Here is a 22,164-nt window from a genome sequence, read left to right on the forward strand (position 1 = left end):
TCCCTATGGGCTTTCTTCTTGCGAAGCAAGCCCATAGGGAAATTCGTCTGGCGAAGCACCTCGAAAAACGGAAAACTCTTTCTTCTTGCGAGTTTTCCGTCTTGCAAGGCATTCGTCTTGCGAGGTACCACTGTAATCCGGTTTTTAAGCTCCAGCTTGTTTAGCGGCAGTAGCATCAAGTTAGCAAAAACCTTGCCTGATTTTGTTATCACAAAAAGAAAGATAGTGTGAAATGCATTCTACCCACGCATAGCATTGCAGACACGGCACATACTAAAAAAATTCACAATAAAAATAAAACAGCCTTTTAAAGCCCTAAATGGCCTCGGTCCTGTATACCTGAAGGAGCGTCTCCACCCCCATCATCCAGTGAGGTCCAGTGCTGAGGGCCTTCTGGCGGTTCCCTCCCTGTGAGAAGTGAGGTTACAGGGAACCAGGCAGAGGGCCTTCTCAGTAGTGGCACCTGCCCTGTGGAACGCCCTCCCAGCAGATGTCAAGGCAATAAACAACTATTTTACTTTTAAAAGACAACTGTTTAGGGAAGTTTTTAATGTCTGATGCTGTATTGTTTTTAATATTCGGTTGGAAGACACCCAGAGTGGCTGGGGAAACCCAGCCAGATGGGCAGGGTATAAATAATAAATTATTATTATAGTATTATTTTAAAAATGAACTACACCTACATGGACTTTGAGAAATACTCAGTTTAATCTGTTGTTGACTAATTCCCCACAATTTCTAAAAACTACTTTATAGGTACTAAGTTTATTGATATTTATACAATGCCCACATATTGCTTGCCTAGAGTCTTTGAGTTATAGGGGGCCTCTAGTGCTCCATGCAGAAAATCCAGAGTTTGAGTATCCTCCATAATCCAGCCTCTGCATGAAGACTGTGGAAGAGTGAGCAAGAGCCCACTACCCATCTTGGTCATGGGCCCTATTGCCGAACTGCATCTGTCAAGCAAGAAACTAACACTGAAAAATCCATCACTGATACACCTGGTGTCAGGGAGGAGAAGGAGAACTCTGAACCTAAATCTCCACTTGCTTTGCAGCTATACTCATTGGTGAGAAAGGCTTTGGGAATAAACCCCAAGGAAAAATCCCTACCCATTGCCTTGTGGGATATTTTGGGGAGAAGAAAGGGTTAAGGAGTAAACCCTACACAAAATCTGGAGTGGAGTCCCTAAGACGGTTGGATGGTGCCTTGTACCTCTCCTTCTTCCAACTCCTGTAGCCAAGTTGGTGCCAAATGTATTGCTCTGCTTTCCTTTGGCCCACAAGCGAGGCCGGGGGGATGGGGTCTTGCCATCTGGACAGCCCAGGACCTCCATACACTCTGCCCAGGCTTGGGCTCACTTCAGTGCTGCTAACACAGCAAAAACAACGCTGGGTGCAGCAGCTATGAGTAACTGGTCTCTGCAGCCACAACAGGCGCTGTGATTCTCCAGCAGTTTAACTTCACCCCTGGAGGTGCACTCCATTGTCTCTCGAGACAGATGGATTCCAACAATGGACATACTTGGTTTAGTCTACTTTACCCCCCCAAAAAATCTCCCTGTGCATTATAAAGCTGCCTTGAGTTCTGTCACCTGATCCCATGGCCCAGAAAAATAGCAGACTCAGCCAAGAAGCAGAACACAAACCAGAGCTATGCAGATAGTTCTCAGTATCTCTCAATGAACTATATAAAGCAAAGAAAAAAGGGCTAAAATCCGAGCTGCGGTTAAGTGTGTTGGGAACACACTCTGGACATAATCAGATTCATGTCTCAAGTAGCCCATATTGTTGCTTTCAACTACTCTACTTCTCATTCCGCCATGTAGCAGAAAGGCTATTGTTCATTCCCATGAGGAAAAAGGAAAGCACTTGGGACGCAACATTGCTGAAGATGCAAGACCTGCTCACACGATGCGTAGAACAGTCTTTCCCAACCAGGTGCCCTCAAGTTGTTTTGGACCACAACTCCCATGATCCTCAACTATTAGCTGTGCCGGCATGATTTATAGTCCAAAATATCTCAAGGACCCCAAGTTGGGGAAGGTTGGTTTAGGGGTCTGCAACATAAATCTGTATGTGAAGCACACAGACAGACATCGTGTCTCCTTTGAACACCCCTTAGACGTACAAGGTTGTTCATATGCAACCTGGCATTCCAATGATGGACAACTCATGACCGAAAGAAATGAATATGCCCACATCAAAAGGTTCAGGACACAAAAGGCTCCTCATGCATTCGATGGCATTCCATCGGTCTTATTTCAGTGAGTTGTAAACACAGGCAAAGATCAAACCAAGACGAGATAAGCAAGTGATTTATGAGGCATGCCTCTGAACATCAGAGCGATCAATGTGGGTCACTTACAGATGATAAGGCATTCTTCAGTCCAGCTATTTGCGCAGATGGAGATGAGGCTGAATCATGTTCAAACATCTGCTGCAGCTTCTCTCTCTCCGTTGAGATCGTACTGAAAGCCGACTTTAAGGTGAAGTACACTATAGAAAATAGTCAAAGTTACAGAAACGACACAAGGGCAAAATGTGTGCAGAAGAGCAGCTGGAGAGACAAACACAGCACGCCAAACAGCGAGAATGAAAACATTTCTGTTGCTGATTAGATAAATACAAAGCAAAGTGCTTTGCAAGATTTTAACGTAAAAGCGGTGTGGGGAGATACAGATTCATAAAATAAACACACACACACCAAATCCACAATGTAATGCAGCCATGGGCAATGATTATGATTATTTGCTCATGACCAGATAAGCCTTGTATTTAATTACTCACTTGGCAGCTTTAATGAATTTCGTGCAGGTGAGTGAGCAGGCTGGCAGAGAAGCAACAAATCGCTCTAGCCCACCAGCCTGTTCCCTCGGTGGTCAATAGGGAAATGCAAGAGCTGACACAAGAGACAGAGCAATCCATCCCTCCTTTGCCTGCGCAATTGGTAGCTCAAGTTTCCATGCTGGCTAGAGAAGAGATGGTTTTCTGTCTTCTACGGACAGTATGGAAATGCAATCTACTATTCATTTATCTTACGGCTTCGCACAATTTTCAAAACAGCGGGAAATCCACAATTTAAAAACCTCAGAGCATGAGAAGAGCTCTCTCTGCTGGATCAGATCAAAGGCCCATCTAGTCCAGCACAAGATGCCAGCCTATGGAAAGCCTGGAAGCAGGACCTGGGTGCAACAGTGCTTTCACCCCTTGTGAATCCCAGCAACTGATTTACAGAGGCCTGCTGCCCCCGACACACCACTAGGCACTAGGCTTCTTGGCAGGCTAATAGAACTGCAGCTTAGTAACTTTTCTGGGCTTGTTTGCAAGGCTTCTCTACTGATCTAACAACTTTTGTATCTGTATTTGGCACTATATTTGGAGTTATCCCACTCTATCCTCCGTGGGATAAGAGTTAAGCTGAGATATCGCAGCCGAGCAGGGATTGGAGCCTAGGTCCAACACGAACTGCTGCACCAGGCTGCTTCTCAGCAATATAAAAAGCAGTAAGCACCTAAACTGAAATGAGTTTTAAGAGCACTGATCTTCGGTGTGTTCATTTTCTAAACAACAGAATACAAATGAACAGGAAGTAAGGAATGCAAAGCTCAGGGTTAGGTTAGTTATTTTCATGTTATGTACATCTGCAGCCTTGAGCAAAAAATAACTTGACATGTTATCACTGCAAGATACCAGGAAATATGTAACACCAGCTAATGGTGGACCTTGTCATTGGGCACTTTTCCCAGCTGAAGTCAATGTTCAAAGTCATCAGTAATGACAGCTACAGGGCTCTAGGTCACAGTTTCAGTCCTTATATTAATGTGTTAACCTGAATCCTTTGTAAGAGGGACAGACTACAAATGTATACTAACGACGATACAGTTAGGGATGGCAGCAGGAGGAACCAAGATACCTCTGAGGCATGGCTTCTCTGGGTGCATAATTAAGTATTTCATCATTATGCTGATGACAAGTAAAGGTAAAGGACCCCTGGACGGTTAAGTCCAGTCAAAGGCGACTATGAGGTGCAACACTCATCTCGCTTTCAGGCCGAGGGAGCCGGCGTTTGTCCACAGACACGTGGCTAACATGATTAAACCGCTTCTGGCGCAACGGAACACCGTGACAGAAACCAGAGCACACAGAAATGCCATTTACCTTCCTGCCACAGTGGTACCTATTTTTCTACTTGCACTGGTGTGCTTTCAAACTTCTAGGTTGGCAGGAGCTGGGACAGAGCAATGGGAGCTCACTCCATTGCGAGGATTTGAACCACCAACCTTCCAATCGGCAAGCCCAAGAGGCTCAGTGGTTTAGACCACAGCGCCACCCATGTTCCCCTATGCTGGGATAGCTCAATTGGTAGAGCAAGAGACTTTCAATCTCTAGGCGGTGGTTTTGAGTCCCATGTTGGGGGAAAATATTCCTGCACTGCAGGGGGTTGGACTTGATAATCCTTGGGGTTCCCTTCCAACTCTACAGTTCTGTGATTCTGCACAAACACAGCTTCACCACCTAACCCTGAGCAAAGCCTGAACTAAATAATGGATTTAATCATACAAAGCAACATGGGGATTTAAAGCAGCTTCAAAAAGCCAGAGTTTTACCTACAAAGAAGATGGTGTGAGGTGTGAGGTCACGGAATATTTTCTGTGATTAATGAAATGTGTTTTTTTTTAAAATCCTTTTTATAAAAGACTTGAATAATTATCTCTGTCATTTCTAAGGTTCCCTTTCCCTTTGCTACTAGAACACTGTTAAAATGAATACAGATGGTACGATTTAGCAGACATACTAATAAAGTGTGAGCTGCTGGTTTATTTATTAATCTTGCAAAAGGGCTGACTAGTGCCAGCTTGAGCTGGCCTCATAGCGCCTTAAAATTATTTCCCCCCCTCTCTTCGGCATCCACTAAAAATAGGTTACTACCATAGCAACCCCCTTACATCACAAATGCCAACTCTAAAATTCAGGAAGCTACATTCAACATCTGTACACATAAACCAGATGCAATATACAGCTGCATTTTCAGATAAAGGCTTTCACAACTGCTCTTCAGGTTAGAAGATTCCCTAGACTTACATAAACAGTTCAAAAATGGATTAGATTGCCACAAATATTCATGAGGGCTGTTGGATGAAGGCCAGAGTCAGAGAATTATGATGAATGGGGAGGATTTGCAAAATGGACCTGAGCGTTCTTTTCTAGATGCCTCCTTAATATGTGCACATACATAAAGTTAGGCATTAATTCAGATAAGGCTGAAAGAAACAATAATTAGTCTGGTTCAAGCTGCTCAAAAGAAGGTCCAAAGCTCAAATCACAATTCCATACTTCGATAACTCTTTCATTGTGCAAGAGGCATTTTAAAAGCAACTGAATTCTTACAACATTAACTGCACACCACTTTTTTACTGGATTTCTCACAAACCCCACCTCTAACTTCCATGTTGTTGGGTTGTTGTTTTTTTTAAATTGTCACTGAGTAAAATTTCATTTACCTTTGTGTGCTATGTGACACAAGTCCTCTTGCATTTTAGAGAATTCCGATGTTGTTTCGGAACCATTAGAGTAAATTTTCTCTTCGCCAAAATCTAATGTGGATAAATTGGGGTTGGAAGCGTGCAGTCTCAATGGAGCAGAAAGAACAGTTGGTACCTATAAGGAACACACACCGGCGGTGCGATATTAGTACAAAAGGTTCCAGCTTGCCAGCAACTTACATTCAAGATTCAGAAAGGAAGGGAAAGACATTGATCTGAAACAGACCATTGCCACTTGCAAACCAGAAGAACCCCCCGTACCCTACTGCACCCCCATTTTACGCCACAGATTTGTCCGTGGAGCTTACCCAAACCCTTAGTTAAGGGTTTTGAAGTTTTGCTTGAGCATTTCAAGTGGTGCTCTTCATCTCTGCACCTTCCGCATTGAAGCTTTCCTTCCTGCTGTTTCTCTTCTCACTTCAGATTGCTCAGAAAATCGATGCTGAGCTACTCTCTTTCCATTAAGTTATCCTCTCTATCCTGAATCCTCTGCTCCAGTTTCCTTCCCTAGACCTCACCCTGAAAACTCTCCTGCTCCTTATCCACAATTATAGGTCCTTCACTTGCTCACTCCATTCTACCCAGAGTCATTTGCCAACCATTTCCTTCTGCCTCCTTCGCCTGGGAACTTCCTTATTCCTTGAACACCTTCACTTTCTTCTCCCTCAATACCCACATTTTCAGGCAAAACCGTGGTTGAACAATCGCAGCATCACTGGGAACAACGGCTATACCATACCTTGCTTTCCCCCTTACTTAGCCTCACTACTTACTTACCACCCCTTGATCTCTTCCTTCCCTTCTTATTTCTTGATTTATTTAACAAAATTTATTCCCAACTTCACAAGCAGATGCCCACAGCAGCTTACAATTGAAACACGAAATGCCAAGCCATGTGTTTGGGCCTAATGCGATCCTTTCTATGTTCTTTACAGACTCTTTGCAAAAGAACCCAATGAAAGCCCAAATGTTATATTCTTAGCAAAAACAACAACCCAACATTAAATAAGTGTAAGTACTGTGGGATTTGCTAGTGTATGGGGGGGACGGACACCTGAGGTTAATTTGAGGCCATGCCAATACCCATCACAAATGTCAATTAACTCTTGTTTAAAAGGTGATTACAGAGTACACCATTCAACTCTCTTTTCTGGTCCAGGATTCGATCCTCCCTTCCTCTGTTGATCTATGCAATCCCCCCCCCCCTCAGTTCAACTGTCTCCTTTCCTAGCTATATACAAGCTTCCTGCTCTCTTTCAGAAAGTCCCCACCTAAGCTGCGGAGGAAGTTGTCAATCACTTACCTGAAAGGATGTGCTCATGCTCCTCATTAAATGCCTTGCTGAATTCAGAGGATTGGAGGTATGGGGAAGGAAAAGGTAAGGGGTGGTGGGATTGCTAGGCTGGAGTACGGACATGGCAGAAAGAGCATTGGCCAGTATATTAGGGGGGTGGTATTTGACCGGTCAAGCACATAAAAAAATGAAACAAAAACATAAAACTTGGTCAATTGACTGGCCAAATAATAGACAAGCATTTAAACACGTATGCTATAAAGAGAATTTGCTAGTTGCCCAAAGAACTAGGGGACCTCCCAGAAGCTTTATAGAGCACTATGAAAGAACACTCGAAGCCCTTCCTCCCCATAGGAAATGCAAACAATTCAAAGGAATAATGGCTTATGAAATTGATGGACTATGCTGAAACGGCGAAATTAACTGCCAAACTAAGAGGACATCATGACTAAGGAGGAATTGGGACCATTGATGGATTATCTATCAAAGTATCACCCAGACATGAAGTTGCGGGCAGGATTTGAAATATAAGCAGTAGATTCCCGAAAGACCTAATGATAGTGAAGTTTAGATAATAAAAACAGATCTATTGTTGTGCAATGGTGTGTGGGTTTGGTGCCACCTGCTACTGGAATGTCCCCTTCCCCCAACAGATTACCATGGGGTGATGAGGACCTTGGCCTGAAAAAGTTTCTTCATCCCTATGCTACAGGGTCAATTTCTGGCTAGCCAGTAAGCTGAGACCAGTGTCTCTTCCATGAGGACTGTTTGTGTATGATTCCTTGATGTTTCCCAGCCTGAAGCATGAGTTCCTGTTCAGATATGGCTGTGGTTACAATACGTGTCTAGTAGGAGAAGCTCGCCCATGCTGCTTAAAAGTGAGGGAGAAGGCAGGAAGTCAAGGAATAGTTGTTCCAAAAAGTGAGGAGTGGACTCGCATGGGCAGCCCTGATTCCTTCAGGACTGCACAGCAAGGGACTCTCACTGTTTGTATTGCTGTCAAATGACACTGGGATGCAACAGAAAGCTGTTAGTCACACAGGGTGCTCCTAACATGTTGGACTGCAGCCAATTAATCGTATTTGACCAATCAATTGACCAGCATGACAACCCTACCCTCATCTGCGTCAGACCAATACTACCCTAGTTCCCCTACCCCAAAATGACAACAGCTTTCTAAGGCTTAAGAAACCACTTCCAGATATTCTTTAATGGGAAATGTTTGGCATTGGCGTGAGATATTATGCATGCAAAGTGTGTATTCTTACGACTGTGCTACCCCTTTCACCCTTCTGCAGCCCCTTGTAAACTCAGCAACCCAAATAAATGTGCATTCTCCAGATGGATGGAGCCAATCTTGGATATAAATGTTATTTATTATGCTGTCAAAAGTTCAGCGAACGAAAGGCTCAATAGATTAGTGAATGCAGCACCCTCTGCTTATATCACACCAGCAGAACGGAATCACCATCTGTCACAGAGAGCAATTACTAAGACCATCAATTATATTGGAGAAAATGAGTTTTCACCAGTTCATCCTCACTACATTTTTAGGCTAAGCCTGGAAGAGGATGGGTGAAGAGAGGCTGGTTACCTGCAACATTCCTTTCGCATCTTTACTAAGACCTCGGGAACGCCACCTCCTGTGTGTTCTTTTTTCCTTTTTAGGACTTTCAAAGGGGATGCCCTTTAGAACAGCACACAGGAAAGAGAAGAACGGCATTTATCACAAATCTAGGAAGAAAGCTGACACGAGCTAGCAGCATGACCGAACAGAGGTAGCAATTTCCACAACTAACCTGCATGGCATTTATGGCGGGCGCTGAGTATGTCCTGTGGAGAACTTCCATGCTTTGCAGAAGCTGGCTCATTTCCAGCAGATAGTTATGACAGTGGGAGAGGTCTGTTGGGAAGAAAGAAACGATTTTCGGTGCTTTGTAAAAGAGAGGGGGAGGGGAGAGGGAGGAAGAGGTTATCTACCCCTCCATTTATCTAGTGTATGCGCAAAGTATCTTTCAGCAGAACTCTAATGGTAACTGATTACTAGGTAATTCAGAAGATTATGAAGGATGTGTCTGGCTGTCAGTTACATTCTGATTCTGTGGTTACTCTCCCAGGATTTGTTGAAACAGCTATTAAAAGCGAAGCTTACGAATAGGCGGGTAGGATTTTAGCACACACAAAGCAGTGGCGCAAAAACATACCACCTATGAAATATACGATCCATGTTTAAAAGGGCTGTGTCAGGGGTCTGCGTTCAGGGGGGGGGGGGCAGAGACAGGAACGTACAGACAGCCTCCTCCTCTGTTGAGCAGCTGCACTTCGTCAGAGTCTGGGGAGGGGGAGCCTTCAGGAGACACGGACGAAGAGAGAAAGGGGGGGGGGGATGAGGCAAAGGCTCAGTCAGGCAGTGGGGAGCCAAGACACTACTCCCAGGGAAGTGGATGTGCCTCTTTTGTCGCATAGTTTTCGCCAGGGAATTTCACGTAAGGAAAAGAGGAGGAGAGGGGGTTTTCCTGGGCTTTTATGCTGGAGGGCAAACAGGAAGAAGGCACTTCCGGAATCTGCTAGTGATTAAGGAAGACATGGTTTTTGGACTTCTGTACTGTACATAAGTTTTGCACTCAATAAAACCTGTAAAGACAAGCCGGAGTCCTGGCTGTTATCTTCGTGAGCAACCACACTCTCACCTCTCAGGTTGCATTAACGTTTCCAGGGAGAAAAGAGTTTAACCAGCATCTTTGAGCATAAGGTCATAGAGTTGGAAGGGATCCCCCCCCCCTAGACCAACCCCCTGAAAGGCAGGAATCTCAGCTAAGCATGCCTGACAGATGGCCATCCAACCTCTACTTTAAAACCTTCAAGGAAGGAGAGTCCACCGCCTTCGGAGGGAGTCCTGGCCCTCCTTTATTCCATTTCTTTAGCCTAATAGCACCATAAAGCATTATTCGCCTTGTAATTATTAGCTTCCTCGAGGGACTGGATGAGATTGACTAATTCTTAATACACAGCTAAGCTAGCACTCTCTTACAAGAATGTGACTTGAAACAGCCCTATCAAAAATCAAAGCAGTAAAACTGAGTGACGTGTAAACAAGACTGGAGGAGATGTTCCACATAAACTAGGCTCTGGGGGCTAGACTTTCTTGAATGGCTGGATTTCTCCCTCCCTCTCCATCCACACCAAAAAAACCCCAAACAAACCCATACACACTCCATTAGAAAAGAGAGGCTAGGAGAAAAAGGTATTTTAAAGGTGGCTCACATGCCTGACCCAGTTGCTTTCTCAAAGAGAGCTCCTGAGAGAGTTTTGGGTAGGAAAGCAGAGAGGAACACAATAACAGAAGATGCTGGTATGCTGGCAGTACTCAGAAGCGAGGAAGACCCCAGTCACAGGAAGAAAAATGGAGTATACCCTGAAGTACATAGGAAAAGGATTTATTGGGCTCAATGTGTTTTGGAACAAATCTTTTTTTCAGGGGCATTCTAATCGTCTTCCATCTGTTCTTCTCAAACCAAGGAAGGGCTGTAGCTCACTGGCTTGACTCACTAGAAGGCTGCTGCCTATGTTCCTAATCTGCTCTGAAACCAAGTTTCAGTTCCTATGCACCTGCGTGTCCTCTCTGCCTTTCTCCCCATGCTGAGAGTACTCAACCGCATGTTCCTCATTCCTTCCTAGCCTAAAAAGGACACTAGCAGCAAACAGGGCTTGTTTGTTTTTTAAAAAAGAAGTTTCACAGTGAGGAGTCCTGCAGCTGGGGTGAGCAGGAGCATAGTGCTAGGACAATGATTTACACCGGGGTCAAGGAACCTCTTGCCCTGCAGTTCTCACCAACCCTGATCATTAGCTATGCTGCCTAACTTATGTTTTGCAACACCTCTGACAATATCACCTTTAGCCCAAGGAACTCCAGCCCAAAGCCTGTAAAGGAACCAACCCCCCCACCCCCATTTTCATTCCCAGGGGGTGCACACACACACACACGATTTACACATCTTTCCACCACCCATCTATGTCCCACCTAGGAACAAGTTATTTCAAACTCTCCATTTGAACTTCAGTCACCTGTTATTTGGAGTCCAGTCCTTTTTAGAGGCTGAAGCAATTGACAAGGCAGGTGATAAGCTCTTGAAATGGAGAGGAGGAGAAGTAACCCTAACTTCAGAGTCACATGGTCTATTATCAAAGCTTGCTTTAAAAATTGCTTTCCAATTGCTTTCCAATTTCCGCCTTAAAAATTGCTTTTTAAGGCGGATGTTGCATCAGGACAGAGAACCATGAAGAACGTCCTGTGAACACTAAGTAACTTAGAAGTCTGACTTTCTACTAGAGAAAAGTTACCTTTTGAACATCTTTCCATATCCTCCGAAGACTGCAGCCAAGGTGGGATCCTTGAGTCATTGTTTGAGCAGGAGAATGACAAACTACTTCCAGTCTGCAATGAATTCTGCTGAGTCATGCTGCCTCGCTGTTGCGTGGAAACAGGATTACATCATCAATAAAAAATATTCCAGTAAGGGGAGAAATACTTTGCATGGTTTGTTATGGTGAATGACACTTAAAAGCAAGTACAGACGTTTAACTTCAGGTGGGAAAGGCTTTGCAAAAGCAATTTCCCCAAATATTAAAGCAGGGATGGGAAACCTGAGGCAGGCGCTGATGGGAGTTGGAGTCCAACATCTGGGCAGCCACAGGTTCTCCATCCCTGAAGTAAAACTCAACCTGCACCATTGGCTGAAAGATAAAGTACACTCAGAGGCCTTGCCCCACTAAAATTACTGAATTTCAAGCTAAATTCTTACATACTAGTAAGGACCCATTGATGCTGTCATTTCCACAACCCCAAAATGCAAATACTTCCCAACTGCTTCACCATTGACATTTTCTATCAATGGCCATCAGGCCGTTACAGACATTTGGGCAAAGAAAATCCATGGTCTGTCAGGAAGGCAACTGGACAGCCCTGGTGAAGACAGTTTCTCTACCTAAATGACCAGGTTGTTGCCAGAACAACAGGAAGTGAGGAAAGTGAACAACAAGAATGAGACGGGCTATACTGCACTTTGTATCCTCCCAAACACCACAGAACAAGGCTAGCTAAATTGGTGTGTTCCAGATGTTCTGCACTCCAACTCTCATCAGTTTCAATCAGCTAGGACAATGGGCAGGGATGATGGGAGTTGTAGTCTGAGAATATCTGAAGGGCACCATGTTGCTTATCCATATAAATACTCATCAGGTCACACAGCACATAAAGAAAGCATGAAAAGTGGCCCTTTCTTCAGTTAATGTAAACTTAAATATGCTGCTTAGTATCAATTGACTTGGATGAAGCTTTGTTTTGATTTCTTTATGTTTTATTTTGAAGCCACCAAATTCCCAAATCTCAACTTTTCTTGACATTCATTTTTTACCTCCACTGGTACTGGAAAAAGAATGAGGACTACAGTGGTTTTTTGAAAGGAACATATTGCGTTTATTCCTCAAATATCAGCTCTATTCCTTGTTTTATTCTGCACACAGAGGTCAGACCAAATTAAGCCCCAAGGGAAGCCCATCATCTGCCATTCCTGTGGCTTCTACCTTTCTGCTTGCCGTGGATTCCAGAAAGCCAGTTACGGAGTCTGTAACAGAAGCTGATGCTGGAAAGAAATGGTTGTTGATGTCATGCGGAAACATGGAAATTTCATTTTGACGATACATTCTATGATGGCGTAGCTTTGCTACCCATTCGTCAAAGACTTCCTGAGATTTTGCCTAGAGGGAAACAGAGGTTATAAAAACAAGAGTTATATTTTTCCACATTACTACTACCCAGCATAAGTGGGATGAAAGAGCTCATTTATCTCCCCTCAATTGGTTCTAAGTCCTTACTAAATGAGTAATTCTGCAGTCCTGGACTGCTTTGCCTCCTGGAAAACCTACATAGGAAGCAACCTGCTGGGCCAAATCTATCAAGGCCCAACTAGTCTAGCATTCTGTTCTCACAGTGGCCAGAAACAGGACATGGGTGAAACACCACTCTTCCACACCGCTCCTTTGAACTGAATGACAGAGGAGGTTTTGCTGCAGCAGATGGAAGGGAATTGTCCTAGTGAGGTCCTGGTAACTTGTTTCTACTTCTCGGCCTAGTGATGAAGGGGATGCTGAGCTGCAGGAAGGACGAAAGGCAGCGAACACAGTGCTCTATGGTAGCAAACAGGGCCTGGCACAGGCATCTACAGAACCAAGGGAAAGCTATAGGCTACGTGTAGAAAGCAAGGGACGACATAGAGACCATGGGCAGCCTGTTCTGTTCCAAATAACCAATCAGACCAGCGAACCAAAGTTAAAGTAGCAACGGATTCTACACCATAATACTCAGCTCCTATTGAATTTCTTTTTGAGTTTGTCGTATATGCAAGTTGCATTCTGTACTGATCAACACAAATTCTTTTTTTTTGTCAATAAATTTTTATTCATATTTGCGCATATATACAAAAAAGAAAAAACACATACATACAAATCCACTACATACCTTATACAAATTAATTCCACTCCACAAATCATAAATAAAATAAACAACTATTTTAGACTCAACTGAGCCTTGGACTTCCCTCCACGCCTTAGGTAAGTTTCAGATAGGTTATGCGGTCACGTACTTTATCTCTTTTACATAGTCTTCTCCTGCTGTTAGAGTTATTTCAACCCCGCCAGTGTCGTTTGAAATTTATTTCCCATATAACTTAAATACTTATTCCAATTATCATGAAATTTCTGTTCATCTTGGTCTCTTAATCTTCCTGTTATTCTATGGAGCTCAGCATAATTCATCACTTTAACCTGCCAATCACTTATTTTAGGCATTACCTCCAATTTCCAGTTTTGTGCTAACATAATTCTTGCGGCTGTCGTGGCGTATAGGAACAGGATCTTATCTTCTTTTTTGATTTCTTTACCCAACATTCCTAACAAAAAGGCTTCTGGCTTTTTGGGAAATGTATATTTCAGAATTTTTTTCAGTTCGTTATAGACCGATTCCCAAAAGCCTCTCACTTTACTACACGACCACCACATATGGTAGAAGTCACCTTCTACCTCTCTGCATTTCCAACAACTTTTGTTCTTCAGCTTATAGATCTTTGCTAATTTCACTGGCGTATGGTACCACCTGTAGATCATTTTCCACAGGTTTTCCTTTAGTGCCGAACACGCCGTGAATTTCATATTCTTATTCCATAGTTCCAACCACCTCTCAAAATCAATATTATAGCCAATGTCTATTGCCCACTTAATCATGGCCTCCTTCACCTCCTCATCTTATGTATACCACTCCAGCAGAATATCGTAAATCCTTGACAATGTTTTGTTCTTACCATCTATGACTTCTACGTTAAATTTAGATTTTTTATCTTCAAATCCTAATTTCTTTTTATCATCCTTTAACAAATCATTTACTTGGTGATATTGCAACCACCCTGTAAATAGATTTTTTATCTCTTCATATGGTCTAAGTTTAATCCCTTGGTCTGTCTTGTACGCTAGCTCTTCATAGGTAGCATTCTTCCCTTCCATATTTATTTTCTTTACAGTTAATACCTCAATTGGCGAAACCCACCAGGGTGTTTTCCTTTCCAATATATTTTTATTTCTTTCCCAGACTTGAAATAATGGTCCTCTAAAGATATGGTTCAAAAAGCCTCTATGCCTGATCAACACAAATTATTTGAACCGAAGTTCGAGTCTGAAGTTCCCGGGCAGCAATTTGGATCCCAAGTCCAACTTAATTATATAAGTTTATAACGATTTAAAACATATTAAATACATCACACTCTAGTCACGCATAAAACAAAAACAAATCAATGTCTGTCTTAAGGCAGAGTTTCTTATATGCACCCCCCATCAGCCAATTTTGTCTTCTATGGCTTGTGACTCAGATGCGGCTCCACTTCAAATCATTATTTCTTTTCTGTGGGTTAATCTGGAGCCAACGCTAAATATGAATTCCAGCTTCAGGTTCTATCCCCCAGGGTTGCTCTGATCAAAAGGCTTTTAAGAAATACCCTACAGCTAAAAATTGATAACATAAGGTTAAACTGTATATGTATCTTTGAAAGCAGAGTACTGAACACCATGGGAAAACAGCAGTGGCAACTGCAGAAGCGTGATTTCCCTTAGCTACACACATATTACTGACAGGCAAAAGAGGTTCTAGTTCACCCAGTCCAATCACCCCTCCAAAGATTAAAAGCAGGTCTTCTATAACTCTGATTTTCTGACGCACCGTGCTGCAGCATACTACACTATGCCCATATCCTTTGATATATAACATCCTTTGATATTAACATGCAAAATCACCATCGTTCACACTAAAAAGCATATAATAAGCTTTAGCCTATTAATAATATATCTTTGGCACTATTACGTACTTTAAATGTATATTAAGCATCAAAATAATATTAAGTAGTTAAAACTATGCTGTTCTTCAAACTTTATTCTCATGTGTGGGAATTCAAATTAAACTATTGCTTTCAAAGCCACATATGACACCTTTGGTTCAAGCTTAGAGTAAGATATGACCTTGCACCAAGTTGAGAGTAAGATTGCATTTTAAGCGAACTGGGCAAAATAGGGCAAAATATAGCAAATTCAACAGGATTCTGGGGAAACAGATGGAGATCTCTAGGTTGAATGCAATCTTTTCCAGCACCAGAACGACATTCTGATATTACTTAAACAGGATTACCTTTAAATGATAAATGTGTTCTTCTGTATCCAAATCTATACATTTTGTTGACTTCTTCACAGACATCACTGAAAGCCCAACGTCTATACACCCATGCAGCTTCCCTCGCGCTATCTGTCAAGAGTCATTGAAAAATAACTATTTCAATTCAGGGAGAGGACAGCAAAAAACCCCCACAAAAAACCCCGACTTTCAGGATCTCCTCTTTCTGCCTACTGATATCCTTTCAAACAATCACTGATTTCTTTCACAAAAACCTAAGCAGACATCAAATTAATTCACGCAACATTTGCACAATGTGTCTTTGAGGTACTTACGTCAGCTGGGCTCTTTGCATACTTCAAAATCCCTTTATCCAGAAAGAAGCATCTCTGTAATGCAGAGAAAACTCTTTTAGTCAGGCAGCGTAAGACAGTGCGACTGTTCCTTGAGGATCTGTAATACTCCTTCACCCAGCCTTTCAACAAGGGCACCAGACTAAGTGACTTAAATGTTAATGGGAACAAACAACAATGACAGATGTCCTCACCTTGTGCCAACCTTTCAGAGGCCATTTCCTCTTTTTCAGCAGGTAGCCTTCCTGTTTCGGTGGTTCCTGCGTGTAATTCATGGCTCCCCGCAGTCCTTCTACAATTTCCCAGCTGTCCTGTTCAGAAACAAGGCCCAGAATATATAACAGTGTCTTTTTTTCTCCTTCGTCAAATGAGAGGACAGTGACAAAAGCAGCAACTTTAACATGCTAACAGCAGGCCAAAATCCCAACCAAGTAAATTTTATGTGAAAACAGTTTTGGAAAACTGCTACAATGATTTATATGGAAACTCAGCCAGGGGGACTCAAGGAAGTCACCCAACAATGTTAACAAAAGTGGAAGTTACAGTTAGGATAAATGTTTGCTTGTTTTTTGATGTTTTCTTTCTATTTGTTTGTTATAAATTTGGAAAACGAATACAACAAATTTTGGGAAAAAAAATCCCAACCCAAGCAGACTGGGGTCACTTGGGTTTAAGATGACTGCCCCACTGGGTTTCCAGATTGAGTGCAGCTAATTCAGGCTAAGTGCGCTGTGAGTTGAACAGCCATTGTGGACAGAATACAAAAAGGCGCATATAAATCCATTTGTTTGGAGCAGTCTTTACCATCCTGGTGTTCTGAACTACGATTCCCATCTACCAGCATGCCAAGTAAATTAAACACTTTTTAATATGCAACAGCTGCAGTCAGATGAAACAATAAACTATATTGAATGGTTATGGGAGCAATTTTAAGCCTTGGAATAGGGCATCCTTTTACTCCTTTGGCACAACCATTAGGGCAAGTCTGGAAGTTTTTGCTTCTGTTTTCACTTCTGCACAGTTCAGTGAAATGTGAGACTTTATGGGCCTTTCTGCACTTATCCTTTGTGGTGGTCTAGTTCAGGAATAGGCAAACTCGGCCCTCCAGATGTTTTGGGACTACAATTCACATCACCCCTGCCCACTGATCCTGTTAGCTAGGGATCATGGGAGTTCTAATCCCAAAACATCCGAAGGGCCAAGTTTGCCTATGCCTTGTCTAGTCGCTGTTTGGTCCAATGTTTTTAAGAGTGAATTTGTAGCTGATAGTCTGCACCTTTGGCCACATGTTGCTGTTATTAGAAAGGGACGAGTAAAGAACATGTCCAAGAAATATCACTTTTGTGGCTCTTTTTTTGTATTTAATTCACGGTGTTCTGGAATTCTAATAGTGTAGCAGATAAGAGGAGGAACTATTGTGTCTGGTGAACCTAGCTATTGTGAGGAATATTGTCCGCAGCTAATTTTTGCTGTCATGGGCAAAACTCTGAATCATTATCACCATCTCAGTCTGCAATCTCTCTCCTCTGAACTGAGCTCGCAAACTGACAGCTTGCACCATCATAAGGAAGTGGAGTGAAACAGATGTTTCACAAACCATGCTCACCAACCTTACCTCCACACAAAAACTGGGGCAATACTTGTACACAAATGGAAACTATTAAGAATCGTAGGTCAGAAGAAAAAAGTGGTCTTTGTTCCAGAACACTAGATGAATAATAATGTCATGTTGCAGTGTGCTAAAAAATCTGGAGAGAACAGAAATGATACCTCTATGACTGCTGAAAAACCCCTGTGTCTAATCTAGTTGTGGTCTATTAAAACGAGCAGGCTTCATAAACCATGGTTTGACATTTCTTTATGTTTGGAAATTGTTTTAATGGACCATGATTAAGACTAACTATGGTTTGTCCAAATCCAGACATTCTCCAAGTTCATAATGGTAAACTGTGGTTTGTCAAAAAAGAAGAAGCAGAAGTTTCTGATCTGCCTCACGTAGTTGGTCCAATGTCCCTAAAGCTCCCAGGCTCATTTCCATAATGAATGTACAAACACAGACAAAATATCATGAAGTACATTAATACAGCAATACACAGGAATATTTTTAATGTTTTTATCAATACAACAACAATGATCATTGTATGTTCTCATGGTAGTGTGAATATTCCATACTAAACTACCGCTTGTAATCTCATCCGCTCCTACCATATGTGATATTTTGTGCCCAGAAGATCCTTGTAAATTTTTGAACATTTACTACCCATTTCCCTTCCCCCGTTTCTGAATAATGAAACAGAGATTTTAACAACAAAGCCTAAAATGCTCTGTTGCCTCAAATGAAATATGCATGCAGAAAAGTAACTGCTTTTTCCACATTTTAGAGCTGCAAAACAGCAGGAAAATGCGTATGACAACATTCAGAGCCCAAACCAAACCCAACAAATGAGAAAGCAATGAGCAATAGGAGTTACTGAACTGATCACATTTCAAATTGGCAACAAAGTTTGCGGAAATGTCAGTGGAATAACTCCTTCAAGTTAAAAATTAGTCATTTGAAACCATCTCAACCCGGGCAAACAGTCCATTTTTAAAATATTATTTATTTGCTGTAGTATTTTAACACTGCAAACCACTGTATATAAACGCATTAAGAAGTAGTAACAAAAGAATGCTAACATTAATTTCACAAGATAGGAGGGAACATATTCATCATGGAAAACAGGGACAAATCACTGAAAGTGGTTTGGAAACCGCAAGGCCAAAGGCAAATCCCCCTCAGCCACCTGTCCTTGCATTCTTCAAAATTGTAATTTAATCTTGCAAAGGATTTGATAAAGCGAAGTGAAATGGCACAAATGCTTTGTTTGGAGTTCATGAGCCTCAAAGAGTCTCAGGCCTGCAGGTCCAGTCCCCACGAGAGAGGCTGTTATGTACTGAGTTGAATAGGATCCAAAATGCAGCAGTCTGATTGGTCCTAGAACAATAGGATCCAAAATGCAGCAGTCTGATTGGTCCTAGAACAATAGGATTCAGAATGCAGCAGTCTGATTGGTCTTAGAACAATGCAGCAGTATGACTGGTCTGCAGGAGCCACCCAATCCAGCTCCAGATGGAAGTGAATCCACAACCTGATTGGCCTACAGGAGAATTCCGGAATTAGCCAATCACGTGCAGCCCATTGTGTAAATAATGTATATAAAGCAGATACTGTGGGGGAACTTCCATTCCTCCTCACCACTATGAGCTGAATAAAGAGCATGAAATCTACTTTCGACTCCAAGTATATTTCAGAGGCAGATGGGCCGCCCGGAAGGGAGCTTCCTAGGATGGGTTAAAGGGGAATAGGAAACATTTCCATTCCAGGATCTGCCATGCATGAGGGACACAAACCTTTTAAAAGCCAGGAAGACCTCAACATTTTGAGCAACATGTGTTCCACCGTCTGAAGTCTAACCTTTTATTTTTATTTTTTATTTTTTTTATGAAATATTTATTGAAGTTTTACAAAAACATAAATACAAGAACACATAATAAAAGAAAAAAGAAAAATAAAGATACAACATACAAAAGCAAAGAAAAAATAAGAAAAATTAAAAACAATTCCATTTTTCATAACTTAGAACTCATTTGCTTGTTTCTTTGACCTCCTCACACCTCCCCTTCTTGTATTCCCATTTAAATAATCAAATCAGCAAATTCTTACCCTCTTTCATTTATCTTAACTCTATATCTTAACATTTTATAACTCTATATTTTCATCCATTATCAATTCATTTTTGCATATTCTTATTAACTTTGTTGCTAATACCATTTATTTCCAATCCAACATCATTTTAACATTCATTAATTTTACAATGTTTCTGCAAATAATCTTTAAATTTCTTCCAATCTTCTTCCACCAACTCTTCTCCCAGGTCTCGGATTCTGCCAGTCATTTCCGCCAATTCCATAAAGTCCATCACTTTCATCTGCCGCTCTTCCAGGGTGGGTAGATCTTGTGTCTTCCAATACTTTGCAATAAGTATTCTTGCTGCTGTTGTTGCATACACAAAGAACGTTCTATCCTTCTTTGGCACCAATTGGCCGACTATGCCCAGGAGAAAGGCCTCTGGCTTCTTCAGTAAGGTATATTTAAATACCTTTTTCATTTCATTATAGATCATCTCCCAGAAAGCCTTAATCTTTGGGCACGTCCACCAAAGGTGAAAGAATGTACCTTCATTCTCTTTACATTTCCAACATTTGTTATCGGGCAGATGATATATTTTTGCAAGCTTGACTGGTGTCATGTACCACCTATATATCATTTTCATAATATTCTCTCTCAAGGCATTACATGCCGTAAATTTCATACCGGTGGTCCACAACTGTTCCCAGTCAGCAAACATAATGTTATGACCAATGTCTTGTGCCCATTTAATCATAGCAGATTTAACCGTTTCATCCTGCGTATTCCATTTTAACAGCAAGTTATACATTCTTGAAAGTATCTTAGTTTTGGGATCTAACAGTTCTGTTTCCAATTTTGATTTTTCCACCTGGAAGCCAATTTTTTTTATCCAAGTTATAGGCCTCTCTTATTTGATAATAATGCAGCCAATCTCGCACTTTATCTTTTAATTTCTCAAAACTCTGCAATTTCAATTTGTCTCCATCTTGTTCCAATATTTCCCAATATTTCGGCCATTTGGCCTCCATATTGAGCTTTTTCTGAGCCTTGGCTTCCATTGGTGACAACCACCTTGGGGTTTTATTTTCCAGTAAGTCTATCCTTTTAATAACGCCTTTGAGAAACCCCTGTAATCTCACTAGGTTGCCTGGACGAGAAGAACAGCCTGTGAGCAGCAAATTAAAAACAAAGAACAGCGAGAACGGCTTCGCATCCGAAACATGTTCTTGGGAGACTGTTTTCTCATTTTTGCGCTTTTATAGTCTGGCGCAGGTACCAGAGCACAAAACAGATCCTCACATCTTCTGTAGGGAATGGTGCATGTACACTTAAAATCAGGGCTTTCCTCGGCGAAATTGCAAAGAATGGCTTTGTGCGGGGGCGAAAGTAGCAATATAAATGCATGCATTTTCAACGGACAGGAGGGTATGGCTGTCAGATACCTGTGCCAGAAAACAAAATGAACGTGTGGGACGAGGCCCTCAGGAATAAATGGCTATAGTTCAAAGAGGGACGTTTTGGCTTCCCCATCCACTATTTTGCTGTGGAAGGAGGGAAAAAGGGAAAAAAGACTACAACTCTAGAGTCTTTGTGGATGCTTGAAGGTTCATATTTCATCAGATTTCCTGCCAATGAGCCTTTTCATTAAAACTGACAATACCTAATTAAAATGGGACTGAGGGGGCAGATTACCAATTCTCAGCCGACAAAAGGTATGGCGTCTGTCACTTGGAGCCTGAAATTTCAGTCATCACAGAGGCAAAAGATATCTAGGTGTCTGAAAACATGCGTTATATAGAGCAGCAGAGGACTATTATAAAAGTAGATCTGCCCTTTAACAAAAAAGAAAAAAGAAAGTAAGTCACAAAACTAGGCTCCATTTCGGTTAAAGATAGAGTTGCTCTGCATGAAAGTATTCTTTTGAAACCTACAATTCTGCAGTTTAAGATTGACTAAATGATGCATGACCTTAACAAGGTAGTTCTACCCTTGAGTGCAAGATTTTGCACACACATATACAGTGATTCCCTTTCTCACTAAGCATTTAAATCAGTGTCATATCGTGTTAAACAATGCTCCCCCACCACAAAACATCATGGGAACAGAAATTTGTTAAGGATGATGTAAGTTGCAGGGAGACCTCTATTCCTCTCAAAGAGCTACAATTCCCAGAGGAGTTTAAAAATCAATCCCTTTTCTGGGAGGACTCTGGCAACCAGCTCGCTGAAGGGAATAGAGGTCTCCTAACATTTCCCCCACATAAATATATAATATTTAGACTAGGACCAGTGTACGAAACCTGTGATCGCCTGAACAACAACTGAATACACTAAAAAGAGCACAATTGCACCAAATTGTTTGTTGTGGGAATAGAAGTGCTTCGCTGTTTAGATGGATTTCTCCATTAAAATTAGCCAATATGATGCATTATAAATTGCCTCTTCAGATTTTGAGTTCATCTACTAGCTGAGTGCCCCATACAATCGATTTAATCTCACGCTGAATGCAATGGATCTAATTGCTGCTACTAGGCAGCAAGACTGTAGGAATATCTGCAGGTATTCCTGGATGCAAGATAGTGGAAATGGTGCCACA

General features: G+C 41.9%; 1 protein-coding gene across 10 annotated transcripts in view; it reads right to left on the reverse strand.

The window, feature by feature from the left end:
- OSBPL3 (oxysterol binding protein like 3) overlaps nucleotides 1-22,164 on the reverse strand; it is a 94,391-nt gene that overhangs the window by 28,372 nt on the left and 43,855 nt on the right. For 4 of the 10 annotated variants that reach the window (XM_053410613.1, XM_053410610.1, XM_053410615.1 and 1 more), the window contains exons 3-12: nucleotides 16,094-16,210; nucleotides 15,882-15,935; nucleotides 15,565-15,678; nucleotides 12,423-12,596; nucleotides 11,181-11,307; nucleotides 8,639-8,742; nucleotides 8,434-8,526; nucleotides 6,849-6,947; nucleotides 5,504-5,660; nucleotides 2,368-2,498 (exon numbers count right to left, since the gene is read on the reverse strand). In XM_053410613.1, coding sequence (XP_053266588.1) covers nucleotides 2,368-2,498; nucleotides 5,504-5,660; nucleotides 6,849-6,947; nucleotides 8,434-8,526; nucleotides 8,639-8,742; nucleotides 11,181-11,307; nucleotides 12,423-12,596; nucleotides 15,565-15,678; nucleotides 15,882-15,935; nucleotides 16,094-16,210 — 1,170 coding nt within the window. Of the gene's footprint in view, nucleotides 1-2,367; nucleotides 2,499-5,503; nucleotides 5,661-6,848; nucleotides 6,948-8,433; nucleotides 8,527-8,638; nucleotides 8,743-11,180; nucleotides 11,308-12,422; nucleotides 12,597-15,564; nucleotides 15,679-15,881; nucleotides 15,936-16,093; nucleotides 16,211-18,575; nucleotides 18,746-19,289; nucleotides 19,311-22,164 lie in introns of those variants that run through there. The other 6 variants (XM_053410614.1, XM_053410619.1, XM_053410618.1 and 3 more) reach the window with 4 other exon arrangements.

Source organism: Podarcis raffonei, chromosome 12 (assembly GCF_027172205.1).
Source record: "Podarcis raffonei isolate rPodRaf1 chromosome 12, rPodRaf1.pri, whole genome shotgun sequence".
Taxonomy (NCBI): domain Eukaryota; kingdom Metazoa; phylum Chordata; class Lepidosauria; order Squamata; family Lacertidae; genus Podarcis; species Podarcis raffonei.